This window comes from Hesperophylax consimilis, chromosome 14 (assembly GCF_061612785.1).
Source record: "Hesperophylax consimilis isolate HC1 chromosome 14, BYU_Hcon_1.0, whole genome shotgun sequence".
Classification (NCBI taxonomy): Eukaryota; Metazoa; Arthropoda; class Insecta; order Trichoptera; family Limnephilidae; genus Hesperophylax; species Hesperophylax consimilis.
Window position 1 is genome coordinate 14,185,053 of NC_142849.1, and position 19,578 is coordinate 14,204,630.

The 19,578-nt window shown below is 33.8% G+C and overlaps 1 protein-coding gene across 1 annotated transcript; it reads right to left on the reverse strand.

Moving 5' to 3' along the window:
* Positions 1-1,075: 1,075 nt before the first annotated feature.
* LOC149417946 (uncharacterized) lies at positions 1,076-19,269 on the reverse strand. The gene is made up of 7 exons (XM_089639562.1): positions 19,187-19,269; positions 18,731-18,904; positions 11,334-11,545; positions 10,643-10,799; positions 8,641-8,909; positions 7,212-7,427; positions 1,076-3,577 (listed from the first exon to the last, which is right to left on the reverse strand). Exons 1-7 carry the CDS (start codon positions 19,236-19,238, stop codon positions 3,524-3,526), a joined length of 1,134 nt encoding a protein of 377 aa, XP_089495688.1. The 5' UTR covers positions 19,239-19,269; the 3' UTR covers positions 1,076-3,523.
* Between the last annotated feature and the right edge of the window lie 309 nt (positions 19,270-19,578).

Sequence of the window (19,578 nt, forward strand, 5' to 3'; positions counted from 1 at the left end):
ATTACTTGACTTGACGGTAAAAAAAATATTACAATTTAAAACACAAAGCATAATATCTAAAGTTGGGGTGTTTCATGAAACGGTCAATCAGCGCCATTTTGTATTTTTCATTTGAAAGGTCCCAAAGGTTTTACAAGCATAACAATGTGAAGTTGTGCTTGTCAGCTGACCAAATTTTTTTCAAAAGCTGAAATGTAAATAGAATCGGTGTTTAAGAGGGCCTTTTAAATGTCACTAATTAGCCATTTGATCAATGTTACATTTGAATTTCTGAGACACCCCAACCTAATTTGAGGATATCAAATAATTAAACTGGCTTAATTTTGCGTGGTCAAAGTTTTACATTAATTATCAAAAAATATCACATAATTTCTCTTTTTTTAAAGGGGCACGAGAAAATTGACATTCAATTTATAATTGAATTGTTTATATACAATTTAGGTATAAAAATTTGAGAGGGGAAGTAGTAGAATTGATTCAAATCACATTTAGTTCATTACGTTGTCACAAATCACGGAAATATCAAGGAGATTGGAAACACTACCAAACATGGCTAAACTTACAAATTAAAAAGCACATTTTACTTAAAACTAAGGAACAATTCATGTTTCATAAGCGCACACGCATACTTAAGAAATATGTATAATATGTTTATAAAATAACCATTATAATTTTGTTCATTATATTTGTATAATATTTTTGTCTAAAAATCTACTTTACCGATTCGTCAAGAGTAAATCATCTACATTTTAAATTGAGTTTGAAAATTTTCATATAAACAAATAATAATTGATTGATTCATTCAGTAAAGACTGAAAATAATATCAAATTGTGAGTTCAAAAATAATTAATTAGTAGAGAATCTGAAATAATCCCCACTGGAATAAACCAATTTTAATTCATTTTAATGCAAAAATATGTATGTAATTTGTAATGTGTAATTTTGTCATTAGATTTAGACAAATAATGTGGAATTTCGTCAATTGTACACAAATCTAAACAATCATAATGCAAAATATTATTTATTTTTAAAGTCGTAAAAATCAGGATAATTTATGTCAAAAAAAAATTTAATATATATATACATATATATTTTGTAACAAGAATTTCAGGTCTCCTGTTTTTGTGGTCTCAATGGGGTATTGTGGGATTCGATGGAATAGATTTTGGTTTATTAAAACCAATACTTTTGTTGTAAAATTTCATAATCTATCATTACATATTTATTTGTCCAAACTAATTTAAGCTCTTTTGAAAGATTCTAATCTACACATACATACATATGTATATATGTACTAATAATACATTGAGAAAATTGTTTTTCAGAGTAACATTCTTAACTTAAACAAATGGAATATCAAAACAAAAAGAGATACATATTTCTATGCAAAAAAAATACAGACACTTATCTCTGCAGCTAAAAGAGGAACAAAGAACAAACTACTTTTTAGATAATATTGTTTTAAAAAAATCTACAATAGCAACCCCTACCAACTGCATAGATAAGTATTTCAAGCTGTAATTACATTGTCATATTTAATGGTTCATTACAAAAAGGATTGAAACGGTAATCATATAATAATAAATTGACATAAGATACAAAACATCCATCGAAAGCTTGTCTAAAATAGTTATATTTTCATTAACGTTAAAATAGTTGTTTCTATGTAGAAATTTATACATATTATTTTTGGCATCTAGAGTACAAACATTGAGCAAAGGTTATATTTTAAATTTAATTGTTAATTTTTGTAAAAATACATTAAGCCAACGACTAGTTTACCACATTGACATTTATAATTTAAGTACGGTACGTTCCAAGTTGTACGAAGGTCAAACGTTAAGATTATAATAGAAACCTTTAAAAAGTCTAGGTTATACTAAAAATATTGCCGAAGGTATTATCATTCTAAGCTATAGAATATAGTTATGTCAAACCTATATCTGGTCCCTTATTATGGGCACTATGTATGTATTAGTATTTTATCATTACAAATGTTCGGTATATTGTCAGATTAACCTTTTCACCGCATTCCCAATGTAAATAGAATAACAGTAATTTTTTTACGAGTCGTACATTACTGTTAAAATAATGCACAGATGTTAGAAAAGGATGAAAAAAAAAACACCTATTCAAGTAACATCCTTATTGTAAACATTTACAAAATACAACGATTTCATTAGCTCCTTCTTTAACCTTTCCCTTACTGTGCTAAAAAAATACACGCATTCCGGTGCTGTGTAGTCAATACACATCTCAAAATAAACGATTTAATATCGGAAAAATATGAATATTCATAGCTAATCGATTATGTTTATTATATTTTATATCAAAAGTGATAATAATTGTAATTTAATTGCTGAAAACATGAAAAAACCATCGGCAGATGCTAAAGAAACATGCGAGGGGTTCACGTCTAACGACGGTTCGCGGCCATCTGGCTAGCGGCTGGCACAAACACAGCTGTACAGTCGTAGGTATCGATGGTCTAAATCAAAAACTAAAACTGCAGAAGTGTAGATGTCTCATGTTCAGAATAGCGAATTAAAGCGGGACATCAATAGCGTGTCATTTCCTCGAACACTCTTCGCGTATTAGTATCACACGGTTGATTGTATTGGTGTATTTGTTCCCGATTTTTAACAAAAAACTCTGATTTTAATGGAATTTGAAAACTATGTGATATATTATTTTTTAATTCAGTGCATAAATGTATAACGGAGGAATACCTAAAATCTGAACCCAGAATTTATTATATTTACAGAGTTATTAAAGTTATTAGAAGCAATGTGTAGTAAATACACACCACAGATAAGGAAAGGTTAACCTGTAGGGACTGACAAGAAACTTCATTAAATAAAAAGATAATTTTCTTAGAGCCAAGACATAGATAATACGATGCTTGATAAAGCGACATTTTTTATTTTTGTCTTTAACTAACCTAGAAGAGGTAATATCCAAAGGCAAAATGAATTTAAAGGTCAACACTGCAATTGCAGTGATTTGTATCTTTCTGCACAATTCTCCAACACTGCAAATACAGGAGTCCCTAGACGAGAAAGAGGGAGAGGTTACAACGGAGTCATATTGTGGAACTAGAAGACATCGCTAAACACCCAATGGCAACCTTCTGGGGCAATCGACTGGGTTACTATCAACAGAATAAGGGGACACATGGGAGATGGTATAATGGACATAGTTCATATGAGTTTTGCAGACAATACATTATCAACAATAATAAAAAATATGGGCAGCGGTGAATAGAATAAACATCGACCAATGCAGTAAAATGAAATTACTACTTATACAATGAGTCACATAACGACGTGTCTGCTTCTTTGTCACAGTGTAAAAAATACACCCATTACAGTTGAAGAGATCGGTAGCGAGGGATTACACATATGTTTTGTGTAGAGCGGCACATCCGAATGGATGACAGAATGAGAATTGGGAGGCATTTTGGTGAAGTAATGTTGTAACATCTATTGCCGGCGAGGCGGACTCGGGATGGGAAGCGCCATATCAAAGCACCAGACACTTGGGGAACACTCCCATCTCAATGTAGTCATCTACCACCTGGAATAAATACACATTTGATTAAAAAATACATTAAAAGTAATGCTTCTTTATCTAACTACCTGATAAACCTTTCAAAAAAAGATGCAAAGAAATATTTTAATTTAATAATAATAATAATATATATGGGAAAAAAAAAATTATTTAGGAAAGTTTACACATTACATACAACTATAAATACATATTATGGTGTACATTAATTTGTAACTTTTATTTTTAAGGTTATAAAATTAGCAGAAAAATACAAACATAATATGGTGAAGGTAAAAAGAAAATAAAAGTATAGTTAGTTGAGGTTTCTCAAATACCGCCTCACTAGGCTAGCCTGTGTTGAGGCAGAATTTTTTGTGTTAGTTCCTAATACCTTTGAACATACCTATACATACTTGTATTATGTTGTATTCGCTCAATAATGTGGTGACTTCAATAACTGCGAATTTGGGTGAATGCACCGGTGAAGGCCCTATTCTTATTTTTGATCCAGGTTTTTACATTATCTTTGAAAGTTTTTTGTGAATCACATTGTTTTATGCTGTCTGGAAGTATGTTGTAGTCTTGTCGCAAAGTATTTAAAGTTTCGTTGAAAAAAACGTAGTATGTGTTATCGGTATTTGTAGTAAGTTTTTGTAAAGAAATAAAGACCGTTTCCATTTTAAAAATCAGGAAAATTTTACTAGTATAAAATTTGTATATGGCATTGTTCGTACATGTCTACACTATTTTTCTGCATAATCCCCGGCAAGTTCAATGCACTTTTTGAGTAGGGAAACAAGGTCCATGATCTCTTTGTCATAAAAATCACCCGCCACGGTTTGCAACCCTCTTTGCTTGACATCTCTTCCTGGACTTCCTCGCCCATCATGAAGCGTTTTCCGACCAAATGTTGCTTTAGCTGAAGGAAGAGTTGAAAATCACTGGGCGCCAGGTCAGGGCTAAAAGCAGGATGGCTAAGGACATCACACTTAAAAGACTGCAGGAGCACGGTGGTTACAGCTGCCACATGGGGGCGGGCGTTGTCATGCAACAAACAAACGCCGTTGCTCAACCTCCCTCTTCGCTTGTTTTATATCGCTCTTAGAAGTTTTTTTAAGGTTTCACAATAACGATCAGTGTTGATTGTGTTCCCTTTTGGCAAAAAATCAACTTTCAACTGGGCGGATCTTCTCCACATTCCGCTTCTCACATTTGGCGGGAGACTGCAGTGCAGCGTCCATCTCTAAAAGCAGCCACAGCCAGACTGGATAAACTACGTAGCCGAGCAACCGCCTGTTGTGGAAGGCGAAGTACGCGCTACTGGCTAATGTTGCCAACTATGTAGTGAAATATTTCATTCATACTACTGCAAATGACAAACGGTCATTAATTCCGTTGGAGAACCCTGGTACATGGAATATTATCAGATAAGGCCGAAAATTTGTCATAAAATTACGTTTTTAGCTATTTTTTGACCTATTAATGTAACCTAATAATGGCGTTAACACCTCGACTCCGGTGATGGGTCTGATTTGACCCAGTGTTTTTTAAATAAAAGATTTTGCCGCAAATATCTCGTTTAGGCTAATTTCCTTTTGTCTATTCTTTCATCAAATATTTACCCACATTTCGACTCAAAAATGATTAAAATCGGACACGTTTTAAAAAAGTTATTAGAATAATTTTGTATAAAAACACGCAAAAATTCCATTTCCTCTCAGTTGAATTCGAGCAGCCGATGAAACAGCATATCTCTTGCTCTGTCCTTCCGTCTTTGTCACTCACAGTCCCGCGCAGATGTTGTCAACCATTCGGGCACATTTCTAGTATTGTGATTTTTGTTTGTGACTTTGTTTAAAAAGCCTTTTAATTTCATCATTTCAGCCCGGGTCAATCTGGACCCACCATCGCCGCATGTGTTTTATTTTGAACCTTCGGGTATTACGTGTTAATGTGGAGTTTAATAGTTAAGTCAGGGATATGTTCACCTTCAAAAATGTGAAAACTTTGTCACACGTGTTTTTCTATGAAATATGATGGCCATTCAGCGTCATTTTGTTTTTTGAGAGTTGAAAGGTTCCCTTGAAGATGCCGATTCTAAGTTCATTCAGGAGCGGACAACTATCGTATTCTAAGCTTCTCGTGCTTACGCACTTTGATTCGGCGTTCAACGGGAACCTTCAAATGTCAAACAAACAAAATGGTGCTGAATGGCCATGAACTGCCTGAAGACAATGTTAGATTTGAATTTCTGCGAAATAAATCGGCCTATGTTAACGCCATAATATTAGTTAGGTATTTACAACTCCAAAAATAAAAATGCTTTACATACGAGGGTTGTCCGTAAAATAAGGTCTCCAAGTTTATTTGCAATGAATAATACATTGTTGGAAAGTCTGGACTTTCTACTATTTTTCTACATAATCCCCATTGCTATCGATGCAGTTTTGCATGCGGTGTAGCATTTTTACACTACACCGTAGCGTAAAACCTCTTCTTTCAATTCCTCGTCGGTCCTGAAATTTGTCCCACCCAGAAGTAACTTCAACACAGGAAAGAGATGATAATTACTTGGTGCTAGGTCTGGGAAGTAGGGGGGGGGGGGTGTGTGATGTTATCCCATTTCAAATGGTTGATAAGGTCGGTTGTTGCACGGGCGGTGTGTGGGGACGAGCGATGTCCTGATGAAAAAGCACTCCCTTTTCATCAACAACTTTTGTTTTGAATTGTGATAATGCAAACGTTCTGTACAAATCTTGTCAATATTAGTCAGGTATTGAATTGCACAACTAGTATTAGGGATCAATTTGCATAACTCCCAAATCGTCACCCGTTGTCAATCGTCATCTTCAAGCATTCCCCTCTTCATTGTTGCAATTATTTCGTTTGTAAATAATGGCCGTCTGGCACGCTGTTCATCATGGACATCTCTACGCCCATTTTTAAATCCTCTGCACCATTCACTCAGCTCGGGGATTTGTAGGCGGAGAACCATGCCACACGCCAGTGTTGCCGGAACCTGCGTTAAAGCATTCCTCACGACTCCGGCACCTTAGAGAACTTATTTTACGGACAACCCTCGGTATTTGTATCAATACATATATCAGTAGAATGCTACCAGCATACATTCCTTACATATTATCAAAGAGATTAATGATTATATTCAAATTAAAAAAACATTTCCAATACATAAACATTTTTATAAACTAAGGTTAATATTTCTATTTTTAACACTGTTAATTCATAGTGGAATTGCATTATAATTATTTAAAAAAACTATTTTTTTACTTTTTTTAGAATAAATTTAAAAAAACTATTTTTTTACTTTTTTTAGAATAAATTTAAAAAAACTATTTTTTTACTTTTTTTAGAATAAATTTAAAAAAACTATTTTTTTTACTTTTATTAGAATAAATTTAAAAAAACTATTTTTTTACTTTTTTTAGAATAAATTAAAAAAAACTATTTTTTTTACTTTTTTTAGAATAAAGTTAAAAAAAAGTTTTATTAAATCAGTGAATGTATCTGAACAACATTTTTTTACATAAGAATAGTAAACTTTGTATAGAAATAATAATAAATCATTGCATCACTACTGCAAATCGACAGTTAGAATTAAATAGAAGAATGTACAAACACAATAATTAAACAACAAACGAACCTGCTGCAATTTATCCTTGGTTGGTCGAGGGTGCTCCAACACGAAGCCCAGCTGCTCCAGCTTGGAGCCGTCCAGGTGCACGTGGCGGTTGAGCAGCAGCTCTGGGTTCATGGTGGGGTCCAGGGGCGTGTTAGCGATGCCCTCAGCGGAGCACGCCTCGGCCCACGACGCCAGATGCTTGTCGTTCACCTCGTCCACGACAGAGTTCAAGTCGGTCTACACGGAGAGAAACGTTCTTGTTATTATGAATTAATTGACTGAGCGTAAGTCTTGTTTTAACTCGACCGTTTTGCATTTCTTTTGCCTCTAAATTTGTTTGTACGTTCCGTTTCTGTCTCAAGTTGGTGACTGTTTTAATAGTTCAGTAAAGATTATTTTTTCAAATGTGAAATCGTTGAGTTTATTTGTACTTTCTATTCACATTTTTTTTCAATATGAAGGTTTGAAAAAAAAATTGTCATTGAAATAGTGACGTTTCTTTAGACTTGAATTGTGTAATTCCATGTTTGAAATAAAAAAAATTTAGACAAAATATATGATTTACAATTAAGTAGGTAGTTATTTGAGTACCTACTTACAAATCTTATGATTTAAGAGGAAATTTTGGTTTACTAAATAAGAAAATTAGAAGCAAACTTTTTTGGACGAGAAGTCTACTGTTACTACCAGTTACTAGGTACCTGAAAATTAAGCATTATTTTTTGGGACGTGTTACGTTTCGGTGAATTTCAGTGTTATTTTTCAGTAATAGTGATTTTATGTTACCTTTTTCAGTATTTTATAGGAAAAAAAAGCATTTATTAGTTTTGAAAATCAAAAACGAATGACAGTAGGCGGAGTTCTCAATGTGAAATTAGCTGCATGTCATTTTATGGCAATTAAAGCTTTTTAAAACCATAGACAAAGAAATATTTAAGGTACCAGATAATCATGTGAAAAATTTGAATATTTCCACTATGGATACTGGACAGTTTGGAGCAGTTGAGACTCTTCATGTTATAGATATGAAGATGGATAACAGTGACTCTTTATATCATAGAAACCAAGATAGATAACAGTGACACTTTATAATATCATGGAAATCAAGATAGATAACAGTGACACTTTATATCATAGAAATCAAGATAGATAAAAGTTTAAATTTATATTATAGAAATCAAGATAGATAACAGTGAATCTGTATATCATAGAAATCAAGATAGATAAAAGTTAAACTTTATTTCATAGAAATCAAGATAGATAACAGTGAATCTGTATATCATAGAAATCAAGATAGATTTATTTTTATTTTATTTATTTTTTATTATTTATACCCGCTAAACTGCCAAAGCAGTTTGTCAGCAGTGACTCTTTATATCATAGAAATCAAGATAGACTCTTCTTATCATAGATATCTGGGTAAATAACAAGATACATAGCAATAACATACTTTAGCAAGACTGGACATGGTGGTGCCCCAGTAGTCGTGATTGATGTTGAAGATGTCTGAGATCAAGTCGGTAACGGAGCCCTGCGTGGAGTCGCCCTTGTCCACTAGGTTGTAGATCTGCCCCACTGCCTCAGGTTTCCCGATCAAGAACCAGATGGCGCGGGCCACGTCCAGCACGGATACGGTGTTCAGCTTCAGGTCGGCGGTCCACATCAGCTTCATCATCTCACCCATCTGTTTGTAGACTGCGCCGACTAGTATCCTGGGAGCTGTAAAGATAAATATTTTTAGTAACCACTTAACTCCTGAATAAATAAATAAATGTTGAATCACTACCAAGACATGATCCCTTGCAACCATAACGCAGTATGAGGGAGACCAAGGTCTTTCCAATACAATACCAAGCAATTTACGCCCGGCTTGGAAAAAACAAACTTGTGTGGGCCTTACGCCATGCTGAGATTCTCCCATCGGTGTAGGAAAAGACCTTAACTCGTTGGGTCTTTTTATTCCTTTTAATACACAATACATCGATAGCAGTAAAAGAGTATTCTCGAGTACTTTACGGCACAAACTGAAACGGACTTCGTAATACAAACGTTATTCTATATCCTTTTGTATTACTGTGAGGTATACAATTTAAGCAGTGTTAGTAGATGGCAACATCACACTTTGCATTTAAAAGTTTACCATAAGCAATTCTATCGTTTTTGAAGGGCCCTGTTGAAAAAAACAATGAACACGGGAAACCAATGGATGTTTAAATGATTAATATTCTAAAAAAACAATACTTATTTCACATATAACTAAATATGTTTACTAAAAACATTTATTCATTACTGGTCTTTCTTGTTTTCGAAGATTTTCTGCATTTTCCTATTTGCTCCCGAATTTCATTTTTCTTTATGTAAATGGAATTCAACATGGACTCCACGATTCCTAAACGCTTAGCTGAATCAATGCGTTTTTTAGTATAATCTTTTTCCACTTCTTCGATAATTTTTAATCGTTCTTGAAGAATGCACCCTTTTTCACCGGACGGTTCATTTTGAAATGCTCGGACCCTAGATAAGTAAAAAAATATAGCATGCGCCCATACTACTGCTGTTTGAATGTTTGACGATAAATAGACGAATGCCAGGAGCAGCCGCTGGCGGCAGAAGCGACTGAATCGTTATCTCTCTCTCTCTTTCGCATGTTCCCCTCATTGTATACAGTACTGTTGATCGAAACCAAGCATTTACCTATGAAATATGGTTTTAAAATGTATGTTCATATTTTAATAACAATCGTGCGAGTAAAATTGTGTACAAAAAAACTGCACGATTTAAACGATGAATGTGGTAAGATGATGTAGAGAGGAATGATCTCTAATTGCATGCTTTGTTTGACATAAATCCAGTACTAGAAGAAATAAACGATAAATGCGGAAAAACAATCATTTGAGATTTCACTGTACATAATAACTTAATCTTAATTATTCAGTTTGTACAAATTTGAGTCTAAATCATTATATTGTACCATTTATACAATGTATAAGCTATGCCATAAACCATGTAAATTCATCATACGATATAAAAACATATTGAATTTTTGATCCACTAAAATTTTGAAAGTATGGAGATCTCCCGACGAGTACAGGAGGTTATGATGATGTCCTCGAGCGTGAGACTCTGGTACAAAGAAATTTATTTGAGCTAGAATCTGATTGTTAGACATACATATATGCATTTATTAGAAGAAAAAAATATTTAAGCAGAGCAACACCTTAGATAGATGGATACATCCAGAGTAACGTCCGTAGAGATGTTTTTTTTTTTTTTTGGAATCTAATGTACATTAGTTTGCGTGGGGACATCCGACTCCAAAACACTTAAGACCAGTGTGCTATATGATAACCGCAGTGTTTGCATGTTATGAAACAAATACGAATTTCTGATTACGAAGCCTAGAAGCTTGTACACTCTACTTATTAAATTGTTGATGTTGAATCGAAACTTACTTAAGCTCCTCCTATCTCCTGGGCCGTAAACGACAGCCGGCCTCACAATGGTATACTTCAAATCTGGTGCAAGACTTTTGAGCTCGGTCTCCACTTGACTCTTCCATTTGGAGACATAGGTCCACGGCTCTACCGGGCCGTCTTCTTTGTGACATACCTGAAATAGAATTTGTATTTAATTTCTCTACAATATCATATTTCTTTGACGTGATGCAGCTATGATTATGCGCACTATTCACAAACGGATCTGCTCGGCAGACAGATCACACACACGCGGATATCCGGAGTGTTTTCCAAATCTTCATATAGCAGTGATGGCATGTCTTGCGGTGGAAACTTCCATAGATCTTGGGAAATTTTTGAATTTTGATTTTGTGAATCTAAAACGAACGTCGCCCACCCAAGGATACGAAAATATTCAGTGGGAATTCAGTACCTGAGTACTCCTGTGTCGTACCTCGTGTCGGACACATGGACAGAGCGCCGATGGACCGAGCTGATCTGTCCGTCGCAGGAATACAGGGGCAGATGTCCGCGTGTGAGTAGATCCGCAGATCCGTGTGTGAATTAAAGATAATGCTCAATCATTTTTATATCTTCTATTTCAGTTGATCACTGTTACTGTTCAAAGCTTCAAGGTGACTGGTGTTAGTGCGGTTGTGAACTGTGGCCTACTAATTGATAATGTAACCTTTTCACTGCTGTACATGCAGCCCGAAGTGACCTCCACATAGCGGGGGACTTTGAGGCGCGCGCTCTCGCGGGCAGCGTTGAGGCTCAGCGTGAGAATGCCCTCCTTGTAGACGGGGTCCGTCTGGCCGGGCTTGGTCTCGCCGGCGCAGTTGATGACGGCCGCCCACGTGGTGAAGTCGGGGCCCGGTTCCAGGGCGGCTGCGCATGATGCTGAAACAATTTTTTTTCATATAATATGTGCCAGTAGCAGCTCATGACTTTTAGGTTTGATAGAGTGCTAAGATAGAAAAATTTGAAATTATTTATGTTGTTTAGTTAAAAACGTTTCTTTTTTTGTTTGAAGATTTTCAGGAAATTTCAGTTCGCTGCATCGTTTTCCTAAAATCTTCATACAAAGAACACAATTTTCGAAAAAAAAACAAAAAGTTTTTGGCTACAACAATATCAATAATACCGAATTTTTCAATATTATCTTTCAATTTTTTTGTATAATTATTAGTAGGCTGACAGCTGTTTCGCCTTCCGAAGGCATTATCAAACTGTGATGAAGCCATTTACAGAGAATCTATTTATATTACTAATCAATAAGGGCATTGGTAATAAAAATAAAAGCAATTTGATTTTCATTATAATGAAAATAATGTCTTCGGAAGGCGAAACAGCTATCACGCATAATAATAATTACACAGCAGAAATTGTTGGATTTTTTTTTTTTTTTTAATAAATTAATTAATAATACTATTAAATTGTAAAAAACCCAAAATTAAAATGGTGTTCTGCAAATTAAATTTGAAAACAATAAATTATTTAAAAAAAAATTATGCACATAATTTATTATATGTTGGCCTTGTTGTGGTTTTACGACAATAAGCCTCGGGGATCCCATTTCTACAGCTATCAGTCTACTTTCATTTGTAACTTCATTATTCATTGACAGGAGGCCCTGAGGAAAATAATTTCCCTTAGGTCAATCTCGTCATCTTTGGGGAAGCTGTGTGGAGGATCTTTTGGAGAAGGAGAGAATATGGGTCTTGAAGAGCAAATAGCTCAACACCTAATCTCATGTGACGAATATCAATTTATCATGTTTCGAGAAGGAATCAATGTTCATCGGAGCATCTTCCATTGAAATACCGGTAGAATAAGAACAGAATTCCCACCCAACACCTCTGCTCTAAAGATTGCAATCCATTTTTTAAGGTAGGGGAATCTACCAAACGGACCCCCCGTTTCTGCGATTCGATAGTATTTTGGATTTGGGGCTGATAATTGTCCAAACAAGCAAAGCTAACAGTTCACAATGGAGTGCTGGTATCAACCCTTATGTATGGAAGGAACATGAAGGCATGGAAATAGCATAGGAAGGATGAAAGTAGATTGAACCCTGTTTGAGGTTAAGAAGTTGCTGAGACAATTTTCAAGAGAAGCGTCATTAACAAAACTAATTTTGTGAAAGCTAGTATGGAAATGGTTATTAGGTGTCAATGACTACAAATAATTCCATCATAATAGCACATTTTTAACATATGTATTTAGGCAGACCTTTCAAGCTGCTGCCACACGCAAAGCTCACATCAAAAGTTAATGTACAGCGCATCATCTTTTCTACCGACACACAACGCTATCAAATATTTCTTCCTATGGTAGGAGAGGGGGTCAGTTGCATTCGAGAGCGGCCGAGGAACATAATTTCATCTGTCAAAGTGACAACTTTACTTACTGACAGCTTGAGCACGTTTTCGAAATGGATGATACTTGTCGCCTATTGCTGGATCTGTTGGACAGCTCATCCTCAGATGATGATGCCGCCAACTATATAATTATAAATGCTATTTATAAACTTTTTAGATTTTAAACAATCTGCGCGTAAATAGCGCATTTTCACATAGCCTGACATAACCTCTCCGTCGAATCAGGAAATTCGCAGTTCGCACGCCGATCGACGAAAGCGACATATAATAAATTATTGTAAAATAAGCTCACGTCGATTTCCAAAAATATCGAAGGCAAAGGCGGCAAGGACCAACACCAGGGCAGGGAACGAGAAGAGAGCACGAGAGCTGACGAGAGCAAACCAGATTACCCAGGAAAACAATAATTGTTTCAATTATTGAAAACAATCAACAAACGAACAAACTAGAAGCTTCTCTATGTAGGTATCAGGCCGTCCAACTTTATCAAAAACCGAATGATATTACCATATAAACATACTGAGTTAAAAATATGATTAATTTTGAAAGGGCGAAAATTTGTTTACTTCAAATTCAAATATTGATTATTTATTTATTTATTTATTTATTTAAACGCCCATTGGGCTTTTACATACATTGTTATTAGTGTTATTACATTAACTATGTGACATTGACATTGACATTTTAAATATATGTTAAGTATGTTTGCCAAATAAGGTTTTTTTTATGTTTCTAAATTTACTAGCACACATGACGATATGAGCTAACATAATAAATAAGAAATGCATTATTAGGCTGCTTATGTCATGGCTGTCAAAGGGAACACGGAACTTAGTTGGTAGCTCCGTAATTAAAATGACCCCCTCTCCTTTTTACGACGGAGAGGGGGACGCATAACTTTTCAAATATCGCGTCGGGAGCGGTTACGTAAAATAAATTCGGTTAGCGAAGTTCAGAACCACACTTATAGCGCGTTATCTTTTTACGTGTGTCGGGTCTGTATGGGATTGTATGGCGAGCGCTATTGTGCTTTATATTATCTGTTGATGTGAGCTTTGCGTGTGGCAGCACCATAACCCATTAGAATAAACTAATAACCTTCAAAACAATATGAATATTATAATGAGAAAAATTATTATAAATTCACATCACATAACAAATTGACATACAAGTCATGTGTATCAAACAATTGCGCTGCCATTTTATATACTATTGTTTTAAGTATAATCTTCTCGCCACACGTGAATGAACAATAATAATCAACGATAATTTAATGTTGTGACTTTCATTGAACCACTTCAAGGGCACACATCAGATCAGGGTAGTGCCCAAACATAAATGAAGAAAATTAAAACATCTTAACCTGATCGAGCTGAAATTCGACAGAGAGACTTATTGTCGATGACAATGCATTCTATCAACTTTTGTTGGCACACACACACACATTTGGATGACATTATTAGAAAAGATTATATTAAGTAAAATCACTTGATGAAACTTTTAGAAAAGATTATATTAAGTAAAATCGTGCATCAAATTAAACCAATTATATCAACATTTCAACATGGTTTTATGCCAGACGTCATCTAACTTATTGCTTTACGAAAATTTTATTTCTAATGCACTGTCCAAGGGTCTTCAAGTTGATACAATTTATACTGACTTTAGCAAAGCCTTTGATACTGTTTCTCATCGCATTTTAATGGAAAAATTAGAACACTTGGGAATAAGCGGCAACTTTCTCGAATGGCTTAGAAGTTACTTATCATACAGAAAATTATCTGTAAAAATTGCTTCCACAACTTCTTACACTTTTTTTGCCTTAAGTGGGGTCCCCCAAGGTTCCCACCTAGGACCAATTCTTTTCCTACTATTTATTAATGACATTTCACTAATTTTCGATAATATTCACTTTCTTCTATTCGTTGACGATCTAAAGATGTTTAAACGATCGGTAATTCTTTTGATTGTTTAACTCTACAAATGAACTTAAATAAACTTTATGAATGGTGCATCGTAAACAAATTACATCTTAATATCAACAAATGCCAAACGATCAGTTACCATAGATCTAAAACCCCTTTATTATTCGACTACTCAATTAACAATGCCAATCTAAAAAGAGTCTTTGAATTCAATGACCTTGGAGTTATCTTTGACTCCAAATTACGCTTCTTGAATCACATTAATAGTATTACCAGTAAGGGATTACAAATGCTTGGATTTATTCTCAGAATCGCTAAAGACTTGAATAACATAAAAACTATAAAATTACTATACACGTCTCTGGTTAGAAGTCAGGTTGAATACAATTCAACCATTTGGTGTCCTCATTTCAACCCTCATTGTTTACAAATTGAAAAAATTCAAAATAAATTTTTACGTTTTATCAATTTCAAAATTGGTATTCCTATTATTGAAATCAATTATGTCAATTTACGCAGTAAACTTAACTTATCGAAATTATCTGAAAGGCGAAAATATTTGATCTCCTTTTGTTATATAAAATTGTTCATTCAAGGTTGGACTGCCCTGACACTATAAATTTGCTATCTTTACATATATGTACCTCCAAAATATACTAGACGGAATATTTTATTCTACAACAATAACTTCGCTACGAATTCTGTGTTAGAAAGAATACATAGGTTGGGCAATGAACTAAGTCATGTCACTGACATATTTAATTTAAACTTCAATACATTTAAAGCCAAATTAGTCCCCCACTTTATGTAAATAATGTATGAGAAATCATTATATTTTATTTCGATTTTCTATTGTTTGTTTTATACTGTTGTTAAAAATGAAATTTGTAATTGTTATGTACTTAAAAGCCCAATAGGGCATCAATAAATAAATTATAAAAATGTACAGCAATTAATGTTATGTCTGCGTTACTACGCAGATTTTGGTGTTGGAAACTCTTTGTAAAAAGTTCTTTATTATAATTGTGTTTATTTACGTTACAATTAATAGGACTGGATTCAGCTACACTGTTCATTATCCGAGGGTTGGTAATTCTCTGGTTCGAGAAGCTTGTTCCCTGTCAATTTCATCTCACAAGTACTTGTTACACTCTAGCGACATCTGACGGACTCTGAAGTAAGCTTTATGACTAGCGCCATCTATTGCTTAAATACTCAACCTTATTACCATACATCACACTAAATAAATCATCAATTAGTATTTTGGCTTGAGTGATACCGTGGTTCACTCATTTTAGTCAGTCCCTGGGGAGGAAGAATTTATTTTTAGTTTTAAAAGACATTTTAAAATTCATGGCAGTTAAAAGCCAATATCTGGGGAGAAAGGTTTAACCCTCAGTCAAACAAAAAAAATAAATATATCAGATTTATCTTAGTAAAAAAACAAAGTTTTGATTGATTGAACAGGTTGATTTTAATAAACATACACTCTGCACCACAAAAATCGCACATCTTCGAAAATATGTTTTAAGCGAGCTAAAAAATACATCTAACCCAAACAATATTGATATCAATTGAAATAAAATTTAACAACCTCTTATCAGACAATTGTTTCATTTCACAAACAATACAAATTTTCCGAGGACGGGACATTAAAAAAATATTGCGCATATACTCTTTACAGGTGTCTTGTGTCATAATAATAATGATTGGATTATTTATATAGCGCCTTTTTCATGAGAAAACCACCTTAACCCATTGGCCTCCGAATTGTTTGGCTAAAAAATTGTCCTTCACATCCGAATTAATTTTGTACCAAAAGTTTTAAGTGCAGTGGTGTACTAAATCTTACATAACTTTTAAACTAAACATGCAAACGAAACAATCTTTTTTAATTTACTTGCGCATTGAATCAAGGTATGTAAAAAATATATGCATTGTTTAAAAAAAAAAATAATATGATTAATCGAGGATATGAAATTTTTTTTTTTTCAAAAACCAATTTTTTTTCTTCATTTTTTTATAATTGGATTAAGAAAAGTTGTACATTAATCATACTTATTACTATAATATATATTTTTTGCCATTTGGGCTCTTGTTAGCAGCCCACCATGCGTTTTACGAACAAGCTTGTCAATTCCCGAACCACACACCATTTTGAAAAAATTCAATGAAGCTGAAATATAACAAAATTTCAATCGTAAATATCAGGAAAAAATTGTACCAACGGAGTCCTGCCAATTACTACGAAATGAATGCTTAATTATCTACAGAGCGATTGGCATTTAAAATTTTAAACACAGATGTCAATAATGTATTCCTTTTACGTTTTTAAGCCGACAGACATCAGAACCTCAGTCGTTTGATTTTAAGACACATCGCCGTACACACGCCGGGACGGCGTCGTTTGAGGCCAATGGGTTAAGGGCGCTTAAAAACTTAATTTATACATTGATCACTCAGACTTACTTCCCGTGCTATACAAGGAGCAGTTTAAGTCAAATGTAGTTCATTCACTATCCGAACATTGAACAGTTTTTGCAAAATCGTCTATTTAAAACCGAAAAGAAATAATGATCTAATAGTCTCATACTTAAGTCGCAAATACAGAGCACATAAATATATTTAATTACAGTTTACAATGGTCAAATTTCAATACTTTACGTATGTTTGTTGTACAAAGGAGAAACAGAAATTGACAAAAAAAATGTCAAAAATGTTGACAATGAAATTTAAAATCAACACGGGATAAAGTTTTCATATGGTGGCGAGTTTTTGAAATATCAATGTTCCAAGTTATTCACACAAACAACAAAAGATAACAATGATGTATTGAAAATGTCCAACAAAAATTTGGGATAGATATTTTCATGGATGGATCAATTTAAATTTAAAGAAATCTATAGGTTGTGCACAATTCTATGATGCTTTAGAAATTATTTTGTGAAATGTCTAAAAAACAGATTTAAGGTAATCTAAGGTAAGGTAAGGTAAGGTACTCTATTTAAGGTAATTTAAGGCAGATCTAAGCTATGGTGATTCTCAAATAAAATTAATAAGTATCAACATAATAATTTTCACTCAGAAAGCAGTGACATGTGCAGATTGAATGGAATATTGAAAAAATATATATATCTTCGCACATTGCAATATGTATTGTAATTACGATACATAAACCACTCATATAATCACTCTACATAAAATAATAAAAGTACAAAGGATAATTTTTATCAATTTATTATGAAAGGAAATAGAAGTAGATAAGAAATGAACAAAACAAAGTGTTTTCCAGAGATTCTCAACAAGTTTTGTTAGGATTTGTCGCAGAATTAAAATTAAATGTTTAAAAAATAGAACAAACAATCTTTAGATTGGTAGTTACGAAAAAAAATTAAATGATTTCCAAAATTGAAACAGTTTCACCGTTCACACGGAAATAAGGCGTAAAGCTCCTGGATTATTTTTCTAGAATTCTAGCCAATAATAAATCACAGCATCAGCAGAGGTAAAAACTGTTAGGTCATATCGCTGGGCAACAATTCTTGCCGGTACCATAAAAAAATAGAACACAGAAACAGATATGTTTATTATACATTGATATGCATGGCGACTGCTTAGATCTTTTGATATAAACAGTATTGTAAAACTGTGGTATTACATTCTAAATTCTGCTGCAATATCAACGTTTTTTTTACAGAATGACGTCATGTTGTCAAGTTGCCAACCATTTCAATATTCTCACCAGTAAGATGTAAAAATAAAATGGAATCCAAACTTACCAGGATTGATTAGATTTGCGCTTCTGAACTCGACTTTGGGGCTTTCAAATATCAGGGCGTGTTTCTTGTTCAGCCACGCAGTTTGCGGGGGGACTTTGTCGATAACACGGACTCCGCTAACCAAGTCATTACTAATCAAGTATTCGACGAGGTTGCGACCAATGAAACCGCATCCTGTAAAAAAGTTCCTACACTTTAAAATAAAGCAATTTGACAAATAAAAAGATGAATCTAGGTGTAAAATATGAACACTTTTTATTCTACATAAAATCCAGACTCTTCGGCTGCAATATCACAGCTCTATTAGATTAATCCAATAAGTCGGGAAAGTGAAATCGCCCAATGGTGATTGTAGAATTTTATACTCTGGCAGGTAGTATACCGGGCACCTGAAGATTTAAATGTGAAGACAATTCATCATTATAAACATTTTTGAGAAAATAATAGTACAATTACCTCCTAAAACAGCAACCCAAGTCATATTATTATCGCCGGCTTCCTGAGCCATGCCGCTGTCAGATATCGGTTGTCATTCAAATACCATAGACAAAATGATGAAAATGAAAAATATTTTTTTATTGTCGATTGTTAAATATTTATTTATGGCTATAAATTATACAAATAGGTTGACAGGGGTTAAAGTTTGGTTGGGTTGGCAAAAAAGGTAAGATTATTGCGATTTTTTAAAAACAATATCAATCATGTAATTCAATGCACTTACCTATACTCCGTATACTATAAAACATATATTTATATTAAATACAAAAGCAGTAATGATAATGGACTCATTAGATTCCTTAAAATTAGTATAACAAATGCATGGCTCTTTGTTTCTCTTTGCTGCAACA

What these genes read in the sequence shown, in the direction of transcription:
- LOC149417946 (XM_089639562.1), bottom strand. Translation starts at nt 19,238, where the DNA reads ATGGCTCAGGAAGCCGGCGATAATAATATGACTTGGGTTGCTGTTTTA. An exon ending in AGGAGATAGGAGGAGCTTAA is followed by an intron (nt 8,910 to 10,642) that starts GTAAGTTTCGAT and finishes TTATCTTTACAG; the next exon opens with CTCCCAGGATACTAGTCGGC. An exon ending in CCATGTCCAGTCTTGCTAAA is followed by an intron (nt 7,428 to 8,640) that starts GTATGTTATTGC and finishes CTCTCCGTGTAG; the next exon opens with ACCGACTTGAACTCTGTCGT.